This window comes from Jaculus jaculus, chromosome 12, assembly GCF_020740685.1.
Source record: "Jaculus jaculus isolate mJacJac1 chromosome 12, mJacJac1.mat.Y.cur, whole genome shotgun sequence".
Taxonomy (NCBI): Eukaryota; Metazoa; Chordata; class Mammalia; order Rodentia; family Dipodidae; genus Jaculus; species Jaculus jaculus.
This window is the reverse complement of record NC_059113.1, coordinates 31,671,152-31,696,142: the sequence shown is the minus strand read 5'-3', so window position 1 is coordinate 31,696,142 and position 24,991 is coordinate 31,671,152. Positions and strand designations below refer to the sequence as shown.

Here is a 24,991-nt window from a genome sequence, read left to right as displayed (position 1 = left end):
GAATCTTTATTTATTTGCAAGAGGAGAGAGAGAGAGAGAGAGAGGCACATTAGGGTCTCCAGCACTGCAAACAGACTCTAGATGCATGCATCACTCTGTGCGTCTGGCTTTACATGGGTGCTGGGGAATCAAACCTGGGTCAGGCTTTGCAGGCAAGCATCTTAACTGCTCTGCTATGTCTCCATCCCCTTAAAACACTTTTTATTGACAGCTTCCGTAAATATAGACAAGAAACCATGATAATTCCCTCCTCCACCTTGATCATTCTCCTCCTCTCAAATTCATCCTCCATCAAATCCCGTCTTCTTTACAATTAGTCTCTCTTCTATATTGGTGGCATTATTGGTGTCAGGAACTGTGAGGTCATGGATTTTCTCCCATTCTATAGGTTGCCTCTTTGCTCTATTCACAGTGTCTTTTGACATACAAAAGCTTTGTAATTTCATGAGGTCCCAGCAGTTAATCTGTGGTTTTATCGCCTGAGCAATTGGGGTTATATTCAGAAAGTCTTTGCCAAGACCAATATGCTGAATGGTTTCCCCTACTTTTTCCTCTAGCAGTTTCAGAGTTTCAGGTCTGATATTAAGGTCTTTAATCCATTTGGACTTAATTCTTATGCATGGAGAGAGATAAAGATCTATTCTCATCCTTTTACATATCCAGTTTTCCCAGCACCATTTGCTGAAGGGGCTATCTTTTCTTCAATGAGTATTTTTGGCATTTTTGTTGAAGATCAGGTGGCTATAGCTACCCGAACTTACATCTGGGTCCTCTATTCTGTTTCATTGATCTGCATGTCTGCTTTTGTGCCAGTACCATGCTGTTTTTGTTACTATGGTTCTGTAGTATAGGTTAAAATCAGGTATGGTAATACCACCAGCCTTATTTTTGTTGCTCAGAATTGTTTTAGATATTTGATGTCTTTTGTGCTTCCAAATGAAGGTTTGGATTGTTTTTTTTTCTTTCCTATTTCTGTGAAGAATGCCATTGGAATTGTGATGGGGATTGCATTAAATGTGTAGATGGCTTTTGGCATTTTCTTTTGTGATGGTTTGATTCAGGTGTCCCCCATAAACATAGGTGTTCTGAATGGTAGGTTTCCAGCTGATGACAATTTGGGAATTAAAGCCTCCTGGAGACACTATATTGTTGGGGACAGGGATTTGGGTGTTATAGCCAACTTCCCCTTGCCAGTGTTTGGCACACTATCCTGCTGCTGTTGTCCATCTGTTGTTGCCCAGGAGGTGATGTCCACCCTCTGCTCATGCCATCATTTTCCTCTGCCACTATGGAGCGTCCTCTCGAGTCTGTAAGCCAAAATAAACCTTTTTTTTTTCCCCACGAGCTACTCTTGGTTGGGTGATTTCTACAAGCAATGTGAACCTGACTGCAAGAGTAAAATTGGTACTGAGAAGTGGGGTCATTACTGCTAGAAATCTGACTGTATGGCTTTTGGCCTTTTGGAAATGCTTTGCAGGAGGAATGTGGATGAATTTGAAATCTTGTCTTAAGAGAAGTCTTACAGTGCTGCAAGTGTAGCTTGATGGACTATTCTGGTCAGGGTTGAAAGACCTGAGCGCAGTAAGGACTGTGGACTGTGAGGTCTGGTTTAGGAGGGTGAGAGCGAGCTTTGCCTGGACTGGCCTACAAGCAGTTTGTGGGAAAGGCTTGCTTTGTAATTCTTGTCTGTGTCTGGGAACTTGTGCAGGGTTGCACTGCATAGAAATGGACTGGTGTGTGTAGAGGGATATGGCACAGAAATGAAATCTTTGGGCTGAAACATCTGCCAGTTCATCTGCAGTTGTATGTGAAAGATTACAGTCTTTGAGATTGGGCCATCTGACCTGCATTGGGACAATGGGAAGAATGCAGAACTCTTTTGAAGGGGCCTGAATGCTGAAGGAATGTCCTGTTCTTCAAAGTCTATTTTATTCCCTCCTGGATTAACAATTTGGCAGTCCACCTGGTATTATGGGATATAACAAATTCAGTAAAGAGAGGGATTTTGCAATATGGTTTTGTATTTTGGAAATGGCCATGGGCAGTGTGAAGCAGGCTTATTGGATTACCTGCGTGGAGACCAGTGGAGCTATGAGGATGAACCATGGGCTGCATTGGAGACCCAATGTTGATGCCAGGACTATGGGATGGCTGCCAAGAAGAGCTGTCAGCACCTGATGAAGTTCCTGGATTGTAAGTAGCCCATCTGGAGGGCAGAATTGGAACTCCAGAGGCATGTCACTGGTTAGAATCATCAGACTTGGAGAGTTGTCATTGCCTAGAGTTGTTGGACTTGGAGCTACAGAGTTTGATGTTTGCCCTGTTTAGATCTTGTATTGGTTGAATATTTCTTTGCTATTCCCAGTGCCATCTTTTGCAGTGTGAATGTTTTTTATTCTGTGTCATTGTGTTTTTGTTTATTTATTTATTTATTTATTTTGTATTACAGCTTAGTTAAAAGATCTTGGACTATGGGGATGTTTGAACATCACTGGGATTGATAAACACTATGAGCATTTTCAGGGCATTGGATTTTACATCATGTATGGTTATCAGTTTATGGGGGCCAGGAGTGGGATGTGGTGGTTTGATTCAGGTGCCCTCCGTAAACATAGGTGTTCGGAATGCTAGGTTCCCAGCTGATGGAGATTTGGGAATTAAAGTCTCCTGGAGGCAGTGTATTATTGGGGGCAGGCTTATGGGGATTATAGCTAGTTTCCCCTTGCTGGTGTTTGGCACACTCTCCTGTTTCTGTTGTCCATCTGACATTGGCCAGGAGGTGATATCCACCCTCTGCTCATGCCATTGTTTCCCTGCCATTGTGTAGCTTCCCCTCGAGTCTGTAAACCAAAGTAAACCTCTTTTCCCACAAGCTGCTCTTGGTTGGGTGATTCCTGCAGCACTGCGACCCTGACTGCGACACTTTGGCTTTTACATCTTCCCAGCCCCTTCCACAGTGGACCCTGAGCCTTACATAGCGTGGCAGAGATGTTCAGCGCTGAACACTCACTATCACCTGAGCCTTCCATAGCGTGGCAGAGATGTTCAGTGCTGAACACTCACTATCACTTCTTCCCCAAAGTATGGTGACTTTTGTGTCACCACCATCTGAAGAGAAGCTTCTCTAACCAAAACTGAGAGTAGCAGTAATATATGGGCATAAATATAAAAAAGTGCTTTCAGGGCAGTTTGGTGGGCATAATATATGCATTTAGCCAGACAACAGCAGGTGCTACTCCCCTAGGTCTCAACACCTCCCCAGCCATAGGCTTTTGACTAGGTTTTCAGTACCAGACATATATTCCCTCCTGTGGAGCGGGCCTCTGGTCCAGATAGAGGGCAGTTGGTTTCTCCTGTAACGCATATGCCATTATTGTACCAGTCTACACATTTGGCCTGGTTGGCCAGTCTTAAGACTTGCAAGGTTCATTGCTGTTTACTATCATTGATGACTTCTCTTTCCCATAGGCTACTTATAGCATAGCTCTTTCCAACTTTCTGACAGCTAGTTAATCTCCTCCCCTGCTTTTTTTTTTTTTTTTAAGGTAGGGTTTCACTTTAGCTCAGACTGACCTGGAACTCACTCTATATAGTCCCAGGCTGTCCTCAAATTCATGGCAGTCCTCCTACCTCTGCCTCCTGAGTGCTAGGATTAAAGGTGTGCACCACTACACCTGGCTTCTTCCAGTTTTGGTGCTGGAAATGGACCCCAAGGCCCTGTGCATGCTACACACTGCTGTGTCACTGGAGCACCAACTCTGTGGAAACGTTCTCTGCTCACGCGGCCAGATGCTCATTCCTGTCCCTGTTGTCCTACTCTGATTGCAGAAGGGGTGTGTGATTAGGCCAGCTAATCTTTTGTGTCTGGTGCTGTAAAAATTGCCATTACTCCAGTGCACACCCCTGAACTTGTTGTTTGTGGCCAGAGTGGGATCACATGTGGCTGCCCAGGACCTTCAGGTGGGATGGGAATACAAGCTGTGGCCTCTGGTGTGAGATGCAGAACAGTGAATTTTCCCATGACATGTCAGGCTCAGGCCCTGACGAGGCCCAGCCAGCAAAGGAGGGAGTTGATGAGGCTGTTGTGGTGCTGGCCGTGGAGCCGTGGGCTCACTGTCCTTTCTCTTCTGCAGCACCGATGTCTTCATCTGCACCAGCCCCATCAAGATGTTCAAGTACTGTCCCTATGAAAAGGTAAGGCATGCACCCCAGGCATGGGCTGCTCTGTGGCATAGGGTCCCCACTCTGGCGTTCCTCACCTCTGTGCCAGCAATGCCATTCCCAAGGTCTCCATCAGAAGCAGCCTGAGGCTGCGTTCTGTGCTCTGGATGGGCTCATTAAGGCATGGGATTGGTGGGAAGAGCACCCATCATGTTCACCAGATGACCTGGCTTGGTGAAGCACCATGAAGGAGGTGGCCAGGATGGGGAGAGAACCAGGTCTTGATAAGGCTGGAGGCTTAAGGATGTCTTTAACATCCTAAGAAAGTGCTTTACCACTGATCTGCATCCTAAGCCCTTTGAGTGTGGTAGTGCATACCTGGAATTCTAGCACTCAGGCAGTGGAGGCAGGAGGATGGCAAGTTCTAAGCCAGCCAGTGCTATGTAGTGAGTTCAAGGCTAGCCTTGGCTACATGGTAAGACCCTTCTGCCTCCATCCCCCCCAGAAAAAAAGTTCAACTAAGGGGAGATGGCTTAGATTTGATTTACTACATATTCATGCTTTTGTCTTATTTAAAAGAAATAAAAATATAGGGGTCTGGAGAGGTGAGTCAGTGGTTAAAGATTGCTTGCAAAGCTTGATGGCCTGAGCTTGATTCCCCAGTGTTCACTTGAAGCCAGATGCACAAAGTGGTGCATATGACTGGAGTTCATTTGCAATGGCAGGCAGCATGGGGTGCCCATCCTTTCACTCTCTTTCTCTCAAATAAATGAATAAATATTTAAAAATATTCTTTCTTTAAATACTTTAAATGCTTTAACTGCTGACCCATCTCTCCAGCCTGAAATTGAGATTTTTATGCAAATTGGCAACTGCCATTGCTGAGCATAAGGTGGGTGCTGGGTTTCAGTGGTAGGACTGGGCCCTGCCCTACCTTGGGGGTTTCTCAGAAGCTTCATTGAACCCCAGGCCTCCTCAACCCAGAAGCTTCAGTCCTTTGTGTGGGAGAACTTGAGAGCGTCCACCTTCCTCTCATGCTCCACCTCCATGTCAGAAGCACTGACTCCTGGGCCAGGCATTGTGGCACACACCTTTAATCCCAGCACTTGGGAGGCTAAGATAGGTGGATCACCATGAGTTCGAGGCCATCCTGAGACTACAGAATAAATTCCAGGTCAGCCTGGACTAGTGCAAGACTGTACCTCAGAAGAACCACCACCACCACCACCAACAACAAAAGCCACATTGACTCCCTCAGCACCCAGGTGCTCAGTGTCCCATCACTGAAGTAACTCCAGGCTACAGGAGTGCCTGGTGTGCCAGCTGGTAGTCACCTGTCTCCTGGGAACACTCGAGAAGCCCAAGTTCAGTTCAGTGTAGGGGAAGGAGTGTTTGACCCAAGCTCTTGGGGGTAGAATGAGGACTGAAGGCTGGGCTCACTGTAGCAGAGCAGTGATCCCCAAAGGAGGCCCTGGACTGGAAATGCCAGGCTCTTCTGGGGACTAGATAGAAATGGACATTTTTGGTTGATTCTAGACAGAAATGGATACTGTTGCAGTCAGCTTTGTGTTGCTGGCAGAAAACACCCGGCCAAGAGCAGCTTGTGGGAGGAGAGGGTTTATTTTGGTTTATAGACTAGAGGGGAAGCTCCATGATGGCAGGGGGAAATGATGACATGAGCCAAGGGTGGACATCACCTCCTGGCCAACATTAGGTGGACAATAGCAGCAGGAGAGTGTGCCAAACACTGGCAAGGGGAAGCTGTCTATAACACCCATAATCCTGCCCCAACAATACAAGGCCTCCAGGAGGCTCCATTCCCAGACTACCATCAGCTGGGGACCTAGCATTGAGAACACACAAATTTATAGGGGACACCTGAATCAAACTACCGCAGATATTTTGCTGACCTTTTGTTTCAGAAACTCTGAGAGTGGCCATATGATCTCAGACAGTTTGCCAGGTGACTGATAGACTCCTAAACTTAAGCCCTGGGTGCCAGGTGACTCCCACACCTGTAGCTGACCCAAGCAATGGGTGGTTGTCCAACACTGCCACCCTGGCTAACCTTGAAAACCCACAGGTGGCTTCTCTGCACTGGCAGCAGCTCTCTTGCCTTTGCCCCTTACCCCACCAGAACCCACCAGAGACATGGACAGATGAGAGCCTCAGCAGGCTGGCAGTCCTCCATCCCTGACCTCGCTTGTTGCTAGCCATGGCTTCCCGACCATTTCAAGAGATATGGACACAGCAGCCAAGTTCATGGAGCTGGGGCTGCCACAGCCAGGGTTGCTGGCTCTGGGGCTGGGATTAGGATTGTGCTTGGTTGCTGGCTCTGGGGCTGGGATTAGGATTGTGCTTTTGAGTCTTATCATAGGTGATGCCAGGAGCCCTTCTCTGAAGCAACAGCTTGTCTCCTGTGCAGTTCTGGGATTTGCATTCTCCAAGGCCATGGGGCTGTTTTGCCTGGTGGTGGCCTTTCCCATCGTCTTTGCCATGTGAAACAGCCATCTGCACCTCTCCCTCCCATAGTTCCTTCTCCCTTGTCTTGTGTGCCCTCTGTTCCTTTTCCTATGTCTCCCCAATAAGTCTGGGGAATGTGGTTGGCTCAGGTTTGACAGAGTGAAGACAAATAAATACGATATTAATAAGAAAAAAAATCCACAGGTAGTCAAGACCCTTATAGAAACTAATGGAGTATTTGCATATAACTTGTACACATGCTCCCATATACTTGCATACTTATGTCATCTCTAGGTGACTTTGCACTAGAACAGCGTAGATGCTGTTGTTACATTGTTACACAGTATGGTGTAGGGAGGGATGAGGAGAAAATGTCTGCATAAGTTCAGGACAGAAGAAGCAGTTTTCTTTTCTAAACAGTTTATTTTTTGTTGTTGTTGTTTTTTTTTTATTTGTTTGTTTTTCGAGGTAGGGTCTCATTCTGGCCCAGGCTGACCTGGAATTCACTACGTAGTCTCAGGGTGGCCTCGAACTCACAGTTATCCTCCTACCTCTGCCTCCCGAGTGCTGGGATTAAAGGCATGTGCCACCATGCCTGGCTGGGTTTTCAAATACAGTAGTTTCTCTCTCCATTTTTATCAATGGCCATTTTTGAGCCAACTGCACAACAGTTATTGGGAAATGGGAAGGAGAAGAAGGGTAGCCACGAACTGGAGATCTGGGGTCTTCAACGGACCTGGAACCTGAGATTTCCTATTAGCTAGCATCTTTGAGAGTGGCTATACACTAACACAACATGGAGACCATACCATGCTTAGACAAGGATAGTGCTTAGCTTGCAATCATCAAACATTGGTAGAAAAGGCAATGTTTAATTTAAAAACTTAAAGGACATGGATCAGGGGTTAAAGGTGCTTGCTTGCAAAGCCTGCTGGCTGGAGTTCCATTCCCTAGTTCCCACGTAAAGCCAGATGTGCAAATGGTATGTACAAAGGGGTCCATTTGCATTGTTGTGCATATACTCTCCTTTCTCACAAATAAATACAAATATTAAATTTTTTTCTGATTTATCTTTTATTTATTTATTATAGACAAGAGAAAGAGAGAGAGAGAATGAATATGGGCATGCCAGAGCCTCCAGCCATTGCAAACAAACTCTAGATGCATGTGTCACCATGTGTATCTGGCTTATGTGGGACCTGGAGAATCGAACCTGGGTCCCTTAGGTGTCATAGGCAAGGATCTTAACCTCTAAGCCATCTCTCCAGCCCCAAATATTTAAAAAAAATTTAAAGCTTGTGCAAATGATTTTGCACATAGACTCACACAACAGAATGCCCGTAGTAGGACGTACTTTCTGTCTCTGAGCTGCCAATGTTCCCGTATGCTCTTCGAGCACAGCTGGCTTCCCAGACTGGTGAACTGTTAAATATGCATTGATTGATTAAACTCAGCACCTCAAAGAAACTTCCACAGTCCTACTTTTAAAACGGACCAGTGACCCAATAAAGGACTCAAATAAACAGATATAATTCAGGATCCAGAAAAGAAAGTTATGAAATGAATTCAAGACTTATACAAGAAAGTTGCCAAAGTTTCAAACTTATCAATCAGTTACTTGACAAAAAAGTTTAGAACATGGAAGAGAAGTTCAGCAAGGAAATTGAAATCTGAAAAAGAACCAAAAATAAATTCTGGAAATGAAACAATCAAATTGAAAGCACGTCAGAAAGCATCATCAACAGACAGTACAAGCAGAAGAGCAAGTCTTAGGGGTGGAGGATGAGGGGCACAGCACTACACAGTGACAGGTACAAAGAAGAATGGAGGGCTGGAGAGAGCAAGCGAGCTCAGTGCTGAAAGGCACTTAATTGCAATGCCTGATGACTCCAAGCTCGATTCCCCAGTTACCCACATGAGGCCAGATAATCAACGTGGTGCATGTGTCTGGAGTTCATTTGCAGTGACAGGAGGCCCTAGTGCACCTATTCTCTCTTCCTCCCCTCCCCCTATCTCATTTTTTGTCTGCTTGCAAGCAGAGATAGATAGAGACAGAGAAAGAGAGAGAGAATGGGTACACCAGGGCCTCTAGCTGCTGCGCATGAACTCCAGATGTATGTGCCACTTTTTGCATCTGGCTTTATATGGTGGGCACTGGGGAATTGAACTGGGTCATAGGTTTTTCAGGCAAGTTCCTAACCACTAAGCAATCTCTCCAGCCCATCAATAAATAATTTTCCTCCAAGCAGAGTCTTGCTTTAGCCTAGGCTGACCTGGAATTCACTATGTAGTCTCAGGCTGGCCTCAAACTCACAGCAGTCTTCTCACCTTAGCCTCCTAAGTGCTGGGATTAAATGCATGCACCACCATGCCTTTTTTATATTTTTTAAATAAATTTCTTTTGTTTTTCAAGGCAGGGTCTCACTCTAGCTCAGACTGACCTGGAATTCACTGTGTATTCTCAGGATGGCCTTGAACACATGGCGATCCTCCTATCTCTGCCTCCCAAATGCTGGGATTAAAGGCATGTGCTATGATGCCTGGCTAGTATATATATATATATATATATACATACATACATACATACATACATACATACATACATACATATATATATATATATATATATATATTGGTTTTTCAAGGTGGGGTCTCACTCTGGCTCAGGCTGACTTGGAATTCACTATGTAGTCTCAGGGTGGCCTCCAACTCACAGCGATCTTCCTACCTCTGCCTCCCTAATGCTGGGATTATAGGTGTGTGCCACCACGCCCAGCTCTAAATAAATATATTTAAGGAAAAGAATGAGTCTACAGGATGGAGGACGAGGCTTACAATACTATACATGGACATGTATAAAAGAATGAATCTCCAGGGTGGAGCATGATGTTAAAACAATAGACACATATAAAGAAAACTGAGTGCTGTGATTAAGGGTACGTGCTACCATGCCTTTAATCAGGTGTGGTCCCATTGTGTTGGGCCTGGCACACTGGGCTGTGCTGCCACCTCTGTGTGCTCTGAGCCAGTCTCTAGGCCACTGCACCATGGCTGCAGAACTAAATCAACGTAAGGGAGTCTGATGTCTGATGTACCCTCACGTAAATACAGAGGTGACTCTAAAGAAGACAGAGATGATTTGAAATGTGCATGTCCATTTCAGTGCCATACAAATTACATTCCCGTCTGTGGGTCAAAGGTGACACTTGCCAATATGAATGTTTTCTAAGAAGAGCTGCTTATAAAGACCAGGGAAATACTAATAGGAGTAACATCTGGATCCGGAGGAGAGGAGGAAGGGCCAGGGACAGAACCCCACAGAAAGCATTGCAAGTGTGGATGCTGCAAAAACGAGCTCAGTAGATGATGATGCAGAGAATGTTGGGTGTGGATGTTACATAGATTGCAGAGGATACAGTTTTAATACAGTGTGTGTATCTGACGGGAATTCCTATTGAAATTTCTGTTTTGGGCCTGTAGAGATGGCTTAGCCGTTAAGGCACTTGCTTACAAAGCCTAAGGACATGTTTGACTCTCCAGATCCTATGTAAGCCAGATGCACAAGGTGATGCAAACGTGCAAGGTTGCACATGTGCACAATATGTCACGTGTGTCTGGGGTTCGAATGCAGTGTCTGGAGGCCCTGGGACAAATGATGTCAAGTATCTTGGTCATTGCAGACACAGGTCATATGAGTTTGTTGGTTAAGAAAAATGATTGGCTACAGTATCAAGCAGATATGAAAGATGCTAGTGACCAAAGGGAAGATGTGTATATTGGAAACCACATCCTTGCCCCAAAAACCTCAGTGGTTATTGCATCCATGGGAAATGTATGTGAAGTCATCTACTTAGAGACTTCTTGTAGAAAATGCTACAAAAAGAATAGAGTATGTTGGCAAAAGCAAAATCTAGGTCATTTTACTTCAGATGTTTTATCCAGAATGGCTTAAACTGATGACTTGTGCATGCATACTGACCATGTGATATACATTTATTATATTATTTTTTTTTTGAGGTAGTGTCTCACTCTAAACCAGGCTGACCTGTAACTTACTATGTAGTCCCAGTCTTGCTTTGAACTCATAATGATCCTCCTACCTCAGCCTCCTGAGTGCTGGAATTAAAGGCATGTGCCACCATGCCTGGCTATTAGGTCTTTTTTTTAAAGAATAGAAATATTTGTTTCAGAGGCCTTATTTTTGTACATTTCACTAGTAATGTTGGCTCATATTTGGAATATTTAGCCACAATGGTTTTGGAATGTTTAGTAGTTTTTTTTTTTTTTTTTTGAGGTTGACCTTGTAGCACCAGGCTGGCCTTGAACTCACAGTGATCTTCCTACCTCTGCCTCCCAAGTGCAGGGATTAAAAGCGAGTGTCACCATGCTAGGCTTGTTTTATGTTTTAAACACAAAAATTGATTTCATGAATTTGTACCACATGGTAATACTAAGACTTGTTCTTTACCTGTGGAATGCAATATTTTTGCAAAAACAGACCCACTTCACAAATGGTTATAAACTCATGCTTACTTCTTCCATGGTGTCCACAGCAATCAACAGAGCATAAACTAAAAATGTTTACAGATTACTTTTTCTTACAATGTAATGTAGAAGACACTGTCCTAAATAGATATTTAAATGTTTTTAAGATTTAGTATCTGATTATTTAGACACTGCCTACTGTGTGAACTGTAAAGCTGTGTGTATGTTATATGTAAAATACTTATAACCTGAGTAGACTAGAATTTGATTACTTTTTATTTTAAAATATTTATACTATTTATTTAAGAGATAGATAAAAAGAAAATAAAAGCAAAAATAAAAAACAGACACAGAGACAGAGAGGAGAGAGAGAGAGAATGACAATGGGTACACCAGGGCCTCTAGCCACTGCAAATGAATCTAGAAGCATGTACTACTACCATGGGTATCTGGCTTATGTGGGTTCTGAGCGATCAAACCTGGGTCCTCAGGCTCTGTAGGCAAGTACCTTAACTACTAAGACATCTCTCTAGCCCTAATTATTCCTCACATTAAAAAATAATCCTGGCCGGGTGTGGTGGCGCACGCCTTTAATCCCAGCACTCGGGAGGCAGAGGTAGGAGGATTGCCATGAGTTCAAGGCCACCCTGAGATTCCATAGTGAATTCCAGGTCAGCCTGGGCTAGAGTGAGACCCTACCTCAAAAACAAAAACAAACAAACAAAACAAAATCCTCAGGGCTGGAGAGATGGCTCAGTGGTTAAAGCACTTGCCTGCAAAGCCTAACAACCCAGGTTTGACTCCCCAGTACCCACATAAAGCCAGACGTGCGAACTGGCACATATGTCTGGAGTTCGTTTGCAAGGGCTGGAGGCTCTGGCATACCCATACTCTACCTCCACCCTGTGTCTTTCCTTTCTCTGTCTTCTTGCAAATAAATAAATAATAATAAATTCTAATAATTTGAAAAAGTACCTGGTAGTAACAGCAGAACAGATCACTGAAAAGTAGACTTAAATACTGTCAGAAAAGGCTGTTTAAGAAACAGATTGGAATAAAACCTACACTTTTAGTGAAACTACTTTAATGCACATTCATTTTTAAGTACAATATTTGTTTTTTTTTATTTTTATTTATTTACTTATGTTTGGTTTTTCAAGGTAGGGTCTCACTCTAGCCCAGACTGACCTGGAATTCACTATGCAGTCTCAGGGTGGCCTTGAACTCACAGTGATCCTCCTATCACTGCCTCCTGAGTGCTGGGATTAAAGGCGTGTGCCACCACGCCCACCGTGTTTTTTTTTATTTTTATAATTAACAACTTCTGTGATTGTAAACAATATCCCATGGTAATTCCCTCCCTCCCCCTACTTTCCCCTTTGAAGCTCCATTCTCCATCATATCCCCTCCCCCTCTCAATTGGTCTCTTTTATTTTGATGTCATAATCTTTTCCACCTATTATGGATGGTCTTGTATAGGTAGTGTCAGGCACTGTGAGGTCATGGATATCCAGGCCATTTTGTATCTGGAGGAACATGTTGTAAGGAGTCCTACCCTTCCTTTGGCTCTTACATTCTTTCTGCCACCTCTTCCGCAATGGACCCTGAACCTTGGAAGATGTGATAGAGATACTGCAGTGCTGAGCACTCCTCTGTCACACAATATTTGTCTTAATATAAGTATACAAATTGTATCAGTGTTTATAAATATAATATGAAAATAACTGTTAATGATTGGTACTCTTTTTTTACATCTTTTTTTTCTCCTTTTTAAAATTTTTATTAGAATTTTCCATGATTATAAAAAAAAAATCCCATGGTAGTTCCCTCCCCCCCCCAATTTCCCCTTTGAAATTCCATTCTCCATCATATTACCTCCCTATCACGATCATTGTACTTACATATATACAATATCAACCTATTAAGTACCCTCCTCCCTTCCTTTCTCTTCCCTTTATGTCTCCTTTATAACTTACTGGCCTCTGCTACTAAGTATTTTCATTCTCATGCAGAAGCCCAATGATTGGTACTCTTAAAGTGAGCTTAAAAAGGACCAAAGATTTCTATCCCAATTTGTTCTATAGTGATAGTTATATTAATATATTGTTGGTGTTTAAAGGTCTGAAGGGTGAATAGAATGTATTAAGCTGTTTAACATGTAGTTTAGATTCTAAAAAGTATGCATGTTTAATCTAAATTTAAATAATTTGTTTTAGAAAAGCATGTTAGAATGTTTTCACTACAAACAAAGGAAAACAAAGATAGTATCAAGTATAGCAAAAACTTCCAAGAATCTGGGACATATTCAAGAGCCCAAACTTAAGGGTCTATGGGATCAAAGGCACTCTGATCAAGTCAGATGGTTTAGACAGTGTTTTCAGTGAAATTATACCTAAGGATTTCCCAAATCTATATAGAAGGAAATAGATAGGCAAACACAGGAAGCGGTTAGAACCCCAAATAGATGTGGCCAGAGAAGAACCCTCCATGACATGTCACATCAAGATGTCAAAAATACAAAGCAAGGAACTTAACAACACTAAAAGCTGTCAGGGAAAAATGTCAACTTACATATGGAGGCAGAAACATCAGAATAACATCCATTCTGTTGTCAGCAACCCTAAAAGCCTGGTATCCATGGAATGATATATTTCAAGCCCCGAAGGTAACTAACTGTCAATCAAGATTGCTGTGCCCAGAAAAATGAACTATTAATAGCATTGATGGAAAACGGATAATATTTCAAAACAGTTTCAAGACAGGTTAAGACAGTTTGTGACAACTAAATCAGCACTGTAGAAAATTCTCGAATACTATGCACAGAAGAGAATGAAGACAGTCTCACACTTCAGGAGAGGAACAGATTATTAATTGGGAGGATGAACAGAGGAGAACTAGGAAGGAATCAGTCACGTCCAGTACAGCAAACTAGCAACCATCCAATCCTGTAGGGGGAAGAAAAGCACTTTCCAGGAAGTCAGCCCATGGGAACATGACCAGTAAAGTCAAAAAACAAGAGCCAGGGGTGGAAAGATGGCTCAGCCGTTAAAGGCACTTGCTTGAGAGCCTGATGGCCCAGGTTTAAATCCCCACTTCTCACATAGAGCCAGATGCAGCCAGTGGCACATGTGATGAGTTCATTTGCAGTGGCATGCCCATGCTCACTTGTTCCCTTTCTCTCTCTCTCTTTCCAATAAATAAATATATTAAAAACAAAACAAGAAGCCAGGCAGGTGGTGTACACCTTTAATCCCAGTACTCCAGAGGCAGAGGTAGGATTACTGTGAGTTCAAGGCCAGCCTGGGACTACAGAATGAGTCCCAAGTCAGCCTCAGGTAGAGTGAAACCCTACTTTGAAAAATAAAAATTAAAACAAAACCAACAACAACAAAAAGCAAGCAAACATAAAAAAATAAGAACCAACTATCTATTCTGTCCAAGAAATTCACATAACTAGGAAAGATATCAAAAAACTGAAAATCATAGGTTGGAAATCAACCAACCAAGCAAATGGAAGCTGCAAACTCATTGATGTAGTGATTCTTAGATCTGATAAAGTTGACTTCACTGCAGAGCTACTCCAAAGAAATAAAGAGATTCATAAAGGAAGCATTTATCATAACATACTAATACAGGGACAATTCATCGAGAGGATATAACTGTTGTAAATATTTATGCACTGAATCTTGGAGCTCCCAGTTTCCATAATACAAATACTGACAGGCATAAAGGTCACACAGAACTTGAAGCACTTCAACACTGCAGTCTAATTTAGATAGGTCTTCTGAATTTAAAATCAGCAAAGAAACTAAAGACTTAAATTATACAATAAATAAGTTGAACAAATATTCCTAACAAAATAAAGGGAATAAAAATTCTTCCCACTGGCACATGGAACCTTCTCTAAAACTGATCACATCATGGACCATGAAGCAAGCCTTAACAAATAAAAAAACTGAAATAATCCCCTGTGCCTGATCAGATCACAGTGGAATAAATCAATAACAAGACTAACCTTAGCACACAAATGCTTAGAGACTGAACAATACAATTAAAATTGTGCATGTATGCATGTCAGGGCCTCTTGCTGCTACAAAAGAATACCAGATGCTTGCACTACATTTTGTGACCATGTTATATGGGTGACTTGGGAATTAATTCCAGTCCAGGCTGGCAGGCTTTACAAGCAAGCTCCTTTAGCCACTGAGCCATCTTCTCAGACCCAAACAGAACACTTTAAAAATGTTTTATTTATTTGAGAGAGGATGGGCATGCCAGGGCCCCCAGCCACTGCAAACAAACTCCAGATGCATGTGCCCCCTTGTGCATCTGGCTTACGTGGGTCCTGGGGAATTGAACCAGGGTCCTTTGGCTTTGCAGGCAGATGCTTTAACTACTAAGCAATCTCTCCAGCCCCAGAACATTTTTTTTTGTTTTTTGGTTTTTGGTTTTTTGAGGTAGGATCTCACTCTAGTCCAGGCTGACCTGGAACTCACTGTGTAGTCTCAGAGTGGCCTTGAACTCATGGCCGTACTCCTACCTCTGCCTCCCAAGTGCTGGGATTAAAGGTGTGCACCACCATGCCAGGCTAGAGCACTTTTGATTGAAGAGTATGCCATTGAAGAAATCAGGGAGGAAATGAAAAATGTCTTGAATCAAATGAAAATGAGAGCATAACTTACCTGAAGCTGTGGGATAGTTAATTCAGTCCTAAGAAGAAAGCTTACAAGTACTCAAATTAAAAAATCAGAGAAAATAACCTGGTGATGTACCTTAAAGTTCCAGAAAAACAAGAAGAAGCCAAACCCAGTCAACAGCAAGAAATTATAAAGATAGGTAGAAATTACTGAGGCAGACACTAAAAGAACAATGCATAGGGTTAGTCAAATAGAGTTGGTTCTTTTAGAAGATTAACAAGATTGGTAAGCTCCTAGTCTAACAAAAAAAAGGAGAAACCATGACTGGAGAGATGGCTCAGCTTGTCTGCAAAGCCTAAGGACCCAAGTTCAATTCCCCAGTACCCACATAAAGCATAAGGTGGTACATGTGTCTGGAGTTCATATGCAGTGGCTGGAAGCCCTGGCATGCCCATTCTCTCTCTCTCTCGCTACCGTTCTCTCCCTCTCAAATAAATATTTTTAAAAAGAGAAGACCCCAAATTAATAAAATTAGAGAAAAAAGGGAGTTGCTATAACAGATTCAATGAAATCCAGAACATCAGTAGGGAATCCTTTGATAACTTATATTCCAACAAATTAGAAAATCTGGAAGAAATGGGTAAATTTTTAACTGCATATGACCTACATAAATTAAATCCAGAAAACATAAACAATGCAAACAAACCCGTAATAAGTGATGAGATTAATGCAGTAATTAAAAATCTCACTGCCAAAAAAAAAAAAAAAAAAAAAGCAAGCTCAGGACTAAACATTCGCTCCTGGATTTTACCAAATTCAAAAGGAAGCTCTACAACTAATACTTTTAAACTGTTCTACAAAATAGAAAGGGAAGGGACAATCTCAACCTCATTCTACAAAGCTAGTATTACCCAGATACCAAAACTAGATAAAGATACAATGAAAGAATAGCACTAGCTGGAAGCTGAGGTAAGAGGATCATTGTGAGTTTGAGGCCAGCCTGAGACTGCATAGTAAATTCCAGGTTAGCCTAGACTAGAGGGAGACACTACTTCAAAAAAAAAAATTAAAAATCAGAATCAAGAATAACATGGCAGAAAAATTTCCATGCTACATGGATGTAACAATTCTTAACAAAATACTTGCAAACTGAATTTAAGATCACATTGATAGGTTCATACATCATGATCAAATTGGTTTTACCCCAGGGATGCAAGATTGGTTCAACATAGCAAATAAATGTGTAATATACTGTATTAATAGAGTTAAAGACTTAAATCACAGGATCATCTTGATAGATGGAGAATAGGCTTTTGATAAAGTTCTTCATGCCTTCATGATAAAAGTCCCAAAGAAAAGCCAGGTGTGGTAGCACACGTCTTTAATCCCAGCACTCAGGAGGCAGAGGTAGGAGGATGACCGTGAGTTCAAGGCCACCCTGAGAATACATAGTGAATTCCTGGTCAGCCTGGGCCAAAGTGAGACCCTACCTTGAAAAACCAAAAAAAAAAAAAAAAAAAAAAAGTCCTAAAGAAATTAGGAATTGACAGAACACCCTCCACATAATAAAGGCTACATATGACAAACCCATATTCAACATTAAACTAAATGGGAAAAAAACTGAGAGCATTTAATATAAAATCTGGAATGAGACAAGGGAGTCTACACCTCTATTCTTCTTCTTTTATAAAAGAGCCAGTCTTCACTGAACATTCTTTTTTTTAATTTTTATTTATTTATTTGAGAGCAACAGACAGAGAGAGAAAGAGGTAGAGAGACAGAGAGAGAATGGGCATGCCAGGGCCTCCAGCCACTGCAAACGAACTCCAGACGCGTGCGCCCCCTTGTGCATCTGGCTAACGTGGGTCCTGGGGAATCGAGCCTTGAACCAGGGTAGTCAGGCTTCACAGACAAGTTTAATCGCTGAGCCATCTCTCCAGCCCTACACCTCTATTCTTATTCAATATAATGCTTGAAATCAGCTAGAGCAGCAAGACAAGAGAAAGATATAAAAGGATAAAACTTGGAAAGGAAGAAGATAAACTGTCTTTATTTGCATATGATATGATTCTATACTCAAAAGACCCCAGGGACTTCACCAGGAAGCTTTTAGACCTGATAAACATTTTAAGTAAGGATCCAGGGGACAAAATATACCAAGTCCAAGAGCTTTTATTTTTTAGACTCATAATGATCTTGATGAGAAACAAATTATGAGATATATTCCATTCATATTAGCTTCAATAAACGAAATATCTGGGCTGGTGAGATTTCTCAGTGGTTAAAGACACTTGCTTGCAAAACTTTATGGCTTTGGTTCAATTCCCTAGTACCCCTGTCAAGCCAGAGGCACAAAGTGGCACATGCATCTGGAATTTGTTTGCGGTGGCAGGAGACCCTGGCACGCTCATTCTGTCTCCCTCTTTCTGTGTTTCTGTCTGTCTCTCAAATAAATAAGTAAATGAAAATATTAAAAAAAAAAAAAGATATCTGGGCTGGAGAAATGGCTCAGCAGTTAAGGCACTTGCCTGCAAAGTCTAAGGACCTGAGTTTGATTCCCCACCATAAGGTGGCGTACACATCTGGAGTTTGTAGTGGCTGGAGGCAATCCAGTCTCAAAAACAAAAATGGTGCATGTTTTCTCTCATAAGAAGATCTTAGCTACTAAGTTTGTTTGTTTTTTTCCCCCCAAGGTAGGGTCTCATTCTAGCTCAGGCTGACCTGGAATTCACTATGTATTCTCAGGCTGGCTTTGAATTTACAGCAATTCTCCTACCTCTGCCTCCCGAGTGCTGGGATTAAAGGCATACGCCACCACACCCTAAGTTTTTTTTTAATTTAACTTTTTTCATTTTTATTTGAGGGGATGGGAGGGTGGGGGAGAGAGAGAGAGAGAATGAGAATGGGTGTGTCAGGGCCTCTAACAACTGCAAATGAACTCCAGATGCATGCACCACCTTGTGCATCTGGCTTACATGGGACCTGGAGAATTGAACCTGAGTCTTTAGGCTTCTCAGGCAAGTGCTTTAACTGCAAAGCCATTTCTCCAGTAAAGTTACTAACTTTTAAAAAAATTATTTTCATTTATTTATTTTAGTATATTTATTTATTTGGGGGGGAATATGGTCGCAATAGGGCTTCCAGCCACTGTAAGCAAATTCCAGATGCATACACCCTTTGTGCATCTGGCTTACATGGGTCCTGGATCCTTTTGCTTTGTAGGTAAACACCTTAACAACTAAGCCACCTCTCCAGCTCTATTTACTTATTTTAGAGAGAATGCACTGCTGGTGTGTGTGGGGGGGATGGTGGTGGTGGCCAGAATTGATGTGCCACAGCCTCAGCCACAGCAATCAAACTCTAGATGCTTGCGCCACCTAGTGGGCATATGTGACCTTGCACTTGTGTCTGCCTTATGTGGGATCTGGAGAGTCGAACATGGGTCCTTAGGCTTTGCAGGCAAGCACCTTAATTGCTAAGCCATCTTTCTAGCCCTTAAGTTTTTAAATAGCTTTTTTCCCTCTTTCATATTTTATTTTTCTTTATTATTTGAGAGAGAGAGAAATAGGCAGGGAGGGAGAGAGAGAGAATGAATGAGAGAATGGGCATTCCAGGGCCTCCAGCCATTGCTAACAGACTCCAGATGCATGAACCCCCTTGTGCATCTGGCTTATATGAGTCTTGGGGAATTGAGCCTGGCCCTTTGGCTTTGCGGGCAAGTGCCTTGACCACTAAGCCAGTTCTCCAGCCCTAAGTTATTTATTTATTTATTTATTTATTTTTTTGAGGTAGAGTCTCACTTTAGCACAGACTGACCTGGGATTCATTATGTAATCTTAGGGTGGCCTTGAACTCACAGCAATCCTCTTACCTCTCTCTCCTAAATGCTGGGATTAAAGGTGTGCACCACCATGCCCGGCTGCCCCTAAGTTTCTGTATATGTATATTTATGTGGGAGTGAAAACTAGAAGGAGGTCCCTAAGGGGGGAAAGATAAGCTTTAAAGGAGGGCTTTGGGGAAGACAATAGATACATGTGGTATGAAAATGGAAGGGCACAAGTGGAGAAGGAGGGCAAGGGGTTGGGGAGAGGAGAAGAGGGGAGGGTGGATAAACAAAAACTCAGTATGTAAGAATATATATGAAAATACCACAAAGAAACATGGTACTGGGGCTATGCCACCTTGCATATCTGGCTTACATAGGTTCTGGGGAATCAAATCTGGGTCCTTAGGCTTCACAGGCAAGTGCCTTAACCACTAATCAATCTTTCCAATAGTGTTTTTTTCAAGTATAGTATAGAAGTTTTATACTTTTATATATATATACATACATATATATATATGTGTGTATATATATATATATATATATATATATATATTTTTTTTTGGTGTTTAGAGGTAGGGTCTCACTCTAGCCCAGGCTGACCTGGAATTCACTATGGAGTCTCAGGGTGGCCTCGAACTCACGGCAATCCTCCTACCTCTGCTTCCAGAGTGCTGGAATTAAAGGTGTGCACCACCACACCTGGCTCTTTTTTTATAATTTTTTTTTTTTTGTTTTTTGTTTTTTTGAGGTAGGGTCTCACTCTAGCCCAGGCTGACCTGGAATTCACTATGGTGTCTCAGGGTGGCCTCAAACTCACGGCGATCCTCCTACCTCTGCCTCCCAAGTGCTGGGATTAAAGGCGTGTGCCACCACGCCCGGCTTTATAATTTTTTTTATGAGAGAGAGAGAATGAATTGGTGTGCATGTGCAAGCAACCTTGCACAATTGCATCACCTTGTACATGTGGCTTACACTTGGGACCTGGAAAGTTGAACATGGGTTCTTAGGCTTCATAGGCAGGCACCTTAATTGTTAAGCCATCTCTCCAGCCCTAGAAGTTTTATGATTTTTTATTTTTACTTTTGGCTTTTTGAGATAGGGTCTTACTCTAGCCCAGGTTGACCTGGAATTCACTATGTTGTCTCAGAGTAACCTAGAACTCATGGTGATCTTCCTACCTCTGCTCCCAAGCTCTAAGATTAAAGGCATGTGCCACCATGCCCAGTTTGTTTTATACTTTTTTTAAAAAAAATATTTTTATTTATTTGAGAGAAAGTTGGAGAAAGAGAGAGAGAAAGAGAGACAGAGAGAGAGAAAGAAAGGGTGCACCAGGGCCTCCAGTCACTGCAAACGAATTCCAGACGCATGTGTCACCTTGTGCGTCTGGTTTATGTGGGTACTGGGGAATTGAACCTGGGTCCTTAGGCTTTGTAGGCAAGAGTCTTAACTACTAAGCTATCTCTCCTGCCCTAGAAGTTTTATACTTTTAACTTGTCTTTTTGTTGTTCTCCATTTTGAGTTAATTTTTATATGATGGGAGTTAAAAGTTTAGGCTTCTTTTGGGGGGGGGGCTTATGGGTCTAGTTGTTCCCCCCTTGGGTAGGTGGAACCTGGCTGTCACATCTCAGTGCCTTGGTCCATTTCTGACATGTCTGACTGGGACTTTGGATCTATGCTTTCCTGCTGGCTCGAGAAATACTTTTTTAAAAAAAAATATTTATTTATTTATTTGAGATAAATAAATTGGCCTCAAACTCATAGCATTTTTCCTATCTCAGCCTCTCGAGTGCTGAGATTAAAGGCATGTACCACCACACCTGGCTCAGTTAACAATTTTCTTTTTCTTTCTTTCTTTATTTTTCTTCTTCTTTCTTTTTTTTTTTTTTTTTTTTTTTTTTTTTTTTTTTTTTTGGTAGGGAGGTAGGGTTTCAACTCTAGCTCAGGCTGACCTGAATTCACTGTGTAGTCTCAGGGTGGCCTGCAAACTCATTGCAATTTCTCTACCTCTGCCTCTCGAGTACTGGGATTAAAGGAATGCACCACCACGCCTGGCTTTCAGTTAAGAATTTAAATTTTTTTGTTTATCTTTATTTTTATTTATTTGAGGGCAACAGACAGAGAGAAAAAGAGGTGGGGGGTGGGGGGAGGTGGAGAGAATGGGCATGCCAGGGCCTCCAGCCATTGCAAATGAACTCCAGATGCATGTACCCCCTTGTGCATCTGGCTAACGTGGGTCCTGGGGAATTGAGCCTTGAACTGTGGTCTTTAGGCTTCACAGGCAAGCGCTTAAACACTCAGCCATCTTTCCAGTCCTCAGTTAACAATTTTTACTTGATAAATATATACAACATAGAGATTTCTCTCTCTTTTTTTTAAAATTATTTATTTATTTGAGAGCGACAGACACAGAGAGAAAGACAGATAGAGGTAGAGAGAGAGAATGGGCACGCCAGGGCTTCCAGCCTCTGCAAACGAACTCCAGACGCGTGCACCCCCTTGTGCATCTGGCTAACGTGGGACCTGGGGAACCAAGCCTTGAACTGGGGTCCTTAGGCTTCACAGGCAAGCGCTTAACCGCTAAGCCATCTCTCCAGCCCGAGATTTCTCTCTTATCCATTTCAACTGTACAGTTCAGCCTGTTGCATTTTTATGCTATTGTAAATGGCACTGTAAGTTACAATCTTCAAATAAATAGAAATATGTGACCTTGTTTATTGTGTCTTCTACCTTGCCAATTAATAGTTTGAAGTATTCTTTGTAGATTGTTTGGGGCTATTAAAGTTTAGCTATAACATTTATTTGCTGTATACCAGACATTCTACATGTCTGTGGCAGCTAGATTGCATCATTATAGCAAATACCTGAGGCAGCTTACAAAGAGCAAAGGCTGTAAGTGGCAGTTTGAATCAGATGTCATCATGAACTCATTTGGAATGCTTGCTGTCCAGCTGGTGGCAGTTTTGGGGGAGGGTGTGGAGCCTTGCTGGAGAAGGTGTGTTGCTGTGGGTCATTGAGCTTTATTAGTCCCTAGCTTGCCAGTGTCAGTTGGCTCACTCCTGCTTCTGTTTTCTACCTGCTGTGGCAGAGGTGATGTCCTGCCATCGCAGAGCTTCCTCTTGAGGCAGTAAGCCAAATAAACTTTTCTCCCACCAGCTGTTTTGGTCAGGTGCTTTCGGTCAGCAAGAGGAAGCTCACTATGACAAAAGGTGCAGCTTTGTTCAGAGTTCTGGAGGTTTCAGTCTATGATTGTTGGGCTCTTTTTCTTCTGGGCCTGTGGTGAGGCAGCACATCATGACAAAAGTGTGCTGTAGAATAAAACCTCTACCTCATCTCTGGGGCAAAGACAGGATTCCACATCCCCTTTGAGGACATGCCCCCAATGACCCCAAGACCTTTCATAATGTGTTACCTTTCTAAAAATTTATTTTGGGCTGGAGAGATGGCTTAGCAGTTAAGGCACTTGCCTATAAAGCCAAAGGACCACGATTCAATTCCCCAGGACCCACATAAGCCAGATAAACAAGGTGGCACATGTGTCTGGAGGTCATTTGCAGTGGCTGGAGGCCCTGACATGCCCATTCTCTCTTTGTGTTGAATAAATAAAAATAAAAATTATTTTATTTTACCTATTTGTGTGTGTGTGTGTGTGTGTGTGTGTGTGTGTGTGTGTGTGTGTGTTTATATATGTGTATGGCCATGCCAGGTTCTCTTGCCACTACAAATGAATGCTTCACTTTTTGTGTCTGGCTTTATGTGGGTGGCTTGGGACTTGAATCCAGGTCAGCAGGCTTTGAAAACAAGTGCCTTTAACTGCTGAACCATTTTTCCAGTACGAACACATCACCTCTTAAAGGTTTTACCATCTCCCAGTACTGGAACCCTGGACACCAAGCCTTTACCCTGTGGACCTCTGAGGGATGCTTAATGTCCACGATAGCAGTATTCTACTTGACTTATTTTATTTAGTCGTGCTTACATTCTGGAGGTGCTGAGTCTCAGGAGGTTCGTTCTTGCTCATGGTCTCACAGTTCATGTGTTATCAGAGCCACAGAGTGGCTGGGGCATTTGGGTCCTCCAATTTAGGATAAGACCCAAAGCTAGGATCCTTTTCTGAGTGCTGTGTACCAGGCGCAGTGCCAGACTTTCATGCATTTCCTTACTGAGCCTCCAGAGGACCTCTCATTGAGAGATGTTATTCGGCTTGCCGCACATGGATCAGGCAGCTTCGAAGGACAGGCTGATCCCTGCCATTGGCAGACTCAGGCAGGCACCTGAGCTCTTCCAGCCTCAGGGCAGGGGGAGTGCAGTGGTGGAGGCACCACAGAGCCGGTGCCGCCACTCACATCCTCAGCAAATCACTGGCCTTCTGAGTCTGTTTCTTTATCTGGACAGAACCTGTGTGTTCTCCAAGTACGACTGCTCCAGAGGTCTCTCAGGCCACGTGTAGCCCAGGTAGCTGGGTAGTGTGTGTCTGCCTCTTGGGCAAGAACCTGGGTGTACTAGGTGCTTAGGGCTACGGAGAGGCCTGGCCCACTGCCCTTCCCGCCAGAAGCCACCCTGGTGTTACACAGGGCCAGTGGGACCCCGCGATGGGGGAGTGGCTGTCTAAGAGTCACAGTGCCTTGATCTCTCCTGGGGAGGTTCTTGTGTGTGAGCCGCATGCAGCCGTGGCCTAGCTTCTGATTGTCTTCCAGGCAGGCCTTGAGTGTTGGCAAAGCGCACAGCTCCTGCCCCCCCCCCCCCCCCCCCCCCCGCTCTGCTAGAACTTGTGCTAGGGCCCTGAGCTAAGGTGCGGAATCGGGGGTGTGTGGAAAGACAGCGGCATGGCCTGATTGAACTTCACACGGGGCAGAGCTGGGCCACTCTGGACCCCAGGCCCAAGGTCCGCTCATCCTTGTCTTGGACTTGCCCCCAAGGAGCCAGAGTGGCATGTCAGGCCACACCCACTACCGGCTGTTTCCTGGGGAGCAGAGCTTGTAGTGGGAAGTGTGCCCCCCAGCCCCCAGCTGTACCCTCAGTGATGGAAGTCACTGTGCTCCAGAATGGAGGCGCTGGGCCTGTCCTGCCTTCTGCTGTGCATGAAACGTTGGCAGTCTTGCAGCACATCCCTTGCGCTGGTTTGCGGCACGACCCTTGGAGTTTCTGCCACTCCACACTGCTGCCCTGTGGCCCTCCCCAGTGTCACACGCAGTTTGGCTACACCGGGGACACCTGACTTCTGCTGTGTGTTCCCAGCAGACTCCGAACAGGCCTGCTGGCTATATTGCTTGTACCTAAGGAAGCCACTGACGCCCACAGCTGGGAGGCCCTGGAGCACAGAGGTGGCCAGTGTGGCTGTCTTCGCTGGTGAGCTAAGGGTGTATACTATGTAGCTTTGGGGATGTCAGGTCTGGGTCGTGACCCTGCTGCGTTCTAGCTT

General features: G+C 43.4%; 1 protein-coding gene and 2 pseudogenes across 1 annotated transcript in view; all 3 read left to right on the top strand.

The window, feature by feature from the left end:
- The window catches only part of Nt5m (5',3'-nucleotidase, mitochondrial), a 40,467-nt gene that overhangs the window by 12,730 nt on the left and 2,746 nt on the right, over positions 1-24,991 (top strand). The window contains exon 3 of the mRNA XM_004668990.2: positions 4,134-4,194. Within this exon, the coding sequence (XP_004669047.2) occupies positions 4,134-4,194 (61 nt within the window). The remainder of the gene's footprint in view (positions 1-4,133; positions 4,195-24,991) is intronic.
- LOC123453652 lies at positions 6,321-6,663 on the top strand (annotated as a pseudogene).
- LOC123453666 lies at positions 9,688-24,787 on the top strand (annotated as a pseudogene).